We start from the raw sequence: 4,375 nt of genomic DNA, 5'->3' as shown, positions 1-4,375 counted from the left end.
GTGGTGTTTATTTTTCCTACCCAGAGCCGAGATATTGACATTTACAGCTACAAGCCAACTCCATTAACATCAAAGACGCTAGAGAAGATCAGCCATGTAATGGATTACCGGTGTATGGTGTCTGGAAGTGAGCACAAGTTCCTCTTAGGATTGGGGGTGAGTGATGGTTTCTTGGATTGCCTTGGAATATTTGCCGAGAAGTGTTATTTCTGACTCATGTATTTGTCATCTCCCTGCAGAGGTCCCAGATATACACCTGGGGAGGTCGGCCCTCTGACCGCTGGACTAAATTGGATCTGAAAACAGAGCTTCCACGAGACACCCTTCTTTCTGTAGAGATTGTCCATGAGCTGAAGGGGGAGGTGAGTAGCTGATTGCATTGTGGGTGCTGGGGGCTGCAATTTATGGTGCAGTTGGTGTAATGGACATCTCATGCTTTTTTCACAGGGGAAGGCTCAAAGGAAGATCAGCGCCATTCATGTCCTCGATGCTTTGTTTCTCAACGGTATGGACGTTCGACCTCAGCACTTCAACCAGAGGCAAGTGCCAAATAACTGAACAGTAAGCCATGACCATAAACAAACATACCTGTTAGATCACCTTTCCTGTTTTAGCAAACAGCCATGGGAGAAACGTGGCAGTACTGATACAGAATGCTATGTGATCATCTTCTTGTGTTGGCAAAAACCCACATGATCACCTTGTTAGTGCTGATAACAAAGCCATGTGATCACCTTTCAAGTGTTAAGCCAATCATGCCATGTATGTGTTGGTAAACAAAGAATGTGATTGCATTTTTGGGGTTGGTATGCAAAACCACATGATTTCAGTGGTTGAGGTTGGAAAACAAAGAAATGTGATAGACTTGCCTTTTGGCAAACAAAGCCATGTGATCACCTTGTTAGTGCCAAAAAACAAAGCCATGTGATCACCTTGTTAGTGCCAATAAACAAATCCATGTGATCACTTTTCAAGTGTTGATAAGCCAATCACGTCACCACCATGTATGTGTTGGTAAACATATAATTGCCTTGTCCGTGTTGGCAAACAAAGCCATGAGGTCACCTTATTGCTACATGGTGATCATATACCTATGTTCGAGAACAAAAGCATATGTCTGCCCCAATTTTAATAAAAACACTAGTTCATCTTTTGTGCAGATCCTCTTATTGAGTGATATACACATGGGGACCGTAGCACCACAAATATGCAAGGAATCAATGGATAAAAATTCATTAGTAAATAGGAGTATTGTATTCTATACTATTAGTAGAAAGCACCTGTATGTTGATCAGGTCCCAAGAGATCTAATTGACTATGCAGTGTCCCTCTACCTGCAGATATAGTGTGGGATTTAAAAAAAAATAAAAAGATGCAGCACCTCCCCTCTTTGTCTTGATCGCTGTGGTGCAAAGCCTCCCGGGATACATACCCCTAATCTTAGGCATGCGCAGATGGAGCCCTTTTCTTTAATGGTAGAACAAAAACTGCCAATCTCACGTATGCGCAGTGAGATCTGCAAGCTTTTTCCCCATTTACGTCACCCTAATGTGTGCATGTGCAGTGCGAGATGGGTGACGTAGGAAGAAAAACCCAAAAGAAGATTTCGGCGCCCGGGCTGAAGGTGGATACTGGGACAACGCGGGACCTAAACGAGGAAACCTCCTGACGGTTCTGCGGGATTAAAGTTTTTTTTTTTTTTTTTATTTCGAGTTAAGTTCTGCTTTAAGTAACGCATCCATCCCCTGTGTGATCCAGCATCATATGTTACCCTCTTTTTTTCACAGTAGATGGTTGCTTATCTCACGTATCAAAATCTGTATGTGTTCCACTGTTCCATGGTATACCACATTATACATGGAAAAACCAAGGGGAGTTTAAAGGTACAAAAGATAAAAACCAATTGTATTTATTAAGGAAGTTCATTCAAAATATGAACACAAAGAAGTAACAACCATCATAAAAATAAATATGTACACATATCATAGGTAAATGCCAATTTGGAGCCACAAGTACAAAATATTGATACAATATACAAAAGTTAACCAAAAAGCCCCTTTCAAGGAAGTTTATTTTCTTCACATCAAAGGTTTCAAAGAGTAATATTCTGTCTCTACTCATTAGAAAACTTCTTTAGGAGTTTATAGAAGCATCTTAAGGCAAAAAAGCATCTACTGTAACAAAGAAGAGAAATGGTGTATTAGTGGAAGTCTGAATCAATTAATTGGTGGACTTAACAATATAAAAACCCATCAGTATAGTCAATGATTTAAGCAACATAAGATATCATTGAAAAAAGTTAAGTGCAAAAAATTGTCCTATTGAATTGCAAGCAAGAGAAGGGTAGCAATGTATTGTTTTATATTCTAATACAAAAAAAGAAAAATCAAACATATCACAATGATGAAATCTACAGAGAATATGCAGGTGGCACAAATTAGAAGTCCAATGGTAAAAAGTCTTGTGACTTAATCATGCTGAACATTATCCGAATGGAATATGTAAAGAAACCTCTTTGATTTTTCTTATTTTTGTATTAGAATATGAAAACATACATGATATCTATAGGAAGTGCAATACACTATGGATGGATAGCTTGATATAGGAGACTATAGATGGCAGGAATCATGTAAAACCTTTCCCTGGGTTATTATTTCACATACATTTTTATTATCTAGTTATCAGAGATGATCTACATTGTGCAGTAGCCGTATGAGATAAATACCGAATTAGGTTATTGTGTGTCTGCTCTTCTTCCTCAGGATTCAGCTGGCAGAGAAGTTTGTAAAGGCCGTTTCTAAGCCCAGCCGCCCCGACATGAACCCAATCCGGTAAGTGAGCTTTTGTGGGAGGCAGCAGCTGCTGAAAAGACTGGGTTAAACTTTGCACCATTGCTTTGGGCAGCACGGTGGCTCAGTGGTTAGCACTCTGCAGCCCTAGGTCCCAGGTTCGAATCTCTGCCAGGACTATCTGCATGGAGTTTGCAGGTTCTCCCTGCATGGGTTTCCTTCTACATCCTAAAAACAATTGTACTAATGATATGACCATGGTAGGGACATTAGATTGTGAGATCCTCTAAAGGAACAGCTAGGAACATGACTTTGTAAAGCGCTGCATATTATGTTGGCGCTATATAAATACAAGTTTACAACATGACAATCTTTAGAGGAGGTGGCTGCTGTTTTCAGGCTAAGTACATTTTATCCTGCAAATGCTTTAAGATACATATAATGCATGCTGATACTGTCGGAATTACGGTTCCACTTTTTGTGAGCTGAAACAAAAGCACATGAAAGACAGATGACCTGCACCCTTGTTATGGTGAAAGAGGGGATTCTGTAGTCCTAGTCCTTCTAGATCAGTGTGTCTTGCCCTTTTTACCATGGGGAAACCTTATAACCTTCAGGTCTTCAGGGAACCCCTTTTATAATTACTATAGCCACAGCTCACAGTATATTAGTGTGGTGGCCAGTGGGAAGACATTTCTGGCCAGTGGGATGAATGTCACCCTTACAGATAGCCAAAAAGATCATTGGTGTCACTTATACTGACCTGAGAGGGGCAAACTGCTCATTGTTCAAGGAACCCGAGCAACCTCTGGAGGAACCCTGGATAAGAAACACTAATTTAGAGTGACAACACTGCATTTCTTTCATTCTGCATTTCATCACATACATCGCAGTGAATGAGCGTCATCGGGCTAGAACAGGAAGTGAGTTACTGGCAGGATGGGCTGATGGGCTTTTTGTTCACATATAATTAATTTCCATGCAGGACATTGAGGGTGCAAGCTGCTTGAAGGGGGGGTTGCTTTAGGTCCGAACTGACTCCATTAACAAACTGCAAATCCCATCCACACAAGGTATGACTCTTGCAATGCACATCATGATTTTTGTCACATGACTGTGTTTCCTCTTCCTGCAGGGTGAAGGAGGTGTACAGGTTGGAGGAAATACAGAAGATCTTCCTAAGGTGAGTCTGACTGAAAAGCAATGTTCAGTGTTGACACAAAAACCTCCAATACAGCATTAGGAACTTTGCAAAAAAATAAAATTATTGTGAATTAAAATGAAAATAATAATAGAGAGGCAAATCCTAAAAATTGCATTTTGGTAAATCACTTGATATATCTCTTGAGCCATTAGGAAGGCTGTCATCTATGACTGGAGAATATTACCTGGCTGGGATCACATGTTATCTCTTGGATGTTATTGGCCATTTTCTGTCCTATTATATGTCAGCCTTTATTAGCCCCACCCTGGAGGAGATCTCCTATGCAGGAAGCCGATTTCTTATTCTGTTACTGTGATTGTCTCTAGGTTGGAAATGAAGCTAATAAAGAGTTCCAGCGGGATGCTACGTCTGTCTTACACCG

At 40.5% G+C, this 4,375-nt stretch overlaps 1 protein-coding gene across 1 annotated transcript in view; it reads left to right on the top strand.

Moving 5' to 3' along the window:
* CMTR1 (cap methyltransferase 1) overlaps positions 1–4,375 on the top strand; it is a gene marked incomplete at its 5' end in the record, with an annotated part of 23,965 nt that overhangs the window by 14,652 nt on the left and 4,938 nt on the right. Inside the window, 6 exon segments of the mRNA XM_072410018.1 lie at positions 25–156; positions 240–362; positions 448–539; positions 2,763–2,831; positions 3,925–3,972; positions 4,320–4,375. Of these exon segments, the coding sequence (XP_072266119.1) occupies positions 25–156; positions 240–362; positions 448–539; positions 2,763–2,831; positions 3,925–3,972; positions 4,320–4,375 (520 nt within the window).

The sequence above is a fragment of the Pyxicephalus adspersus genome, chromosome 4 (assembly GCF_032062135.1).
Source record: "Pyxicephalus adspersus chromosome 4, UCB_Pads_2.0, whole genome shotgun sequence".
Lineage (NCBI taxonomy): Eukaryota > Metazoa > Chordata > Amphibia > Anura > Pyxicephalidae > Pyxicephalus > Pyxicephalus adspersus.
The sequence above is the reverse complement of the archived record's forward strand: the minus strand, read 5'-3'. Positions and strand labels throughout refer to the sequence as shown.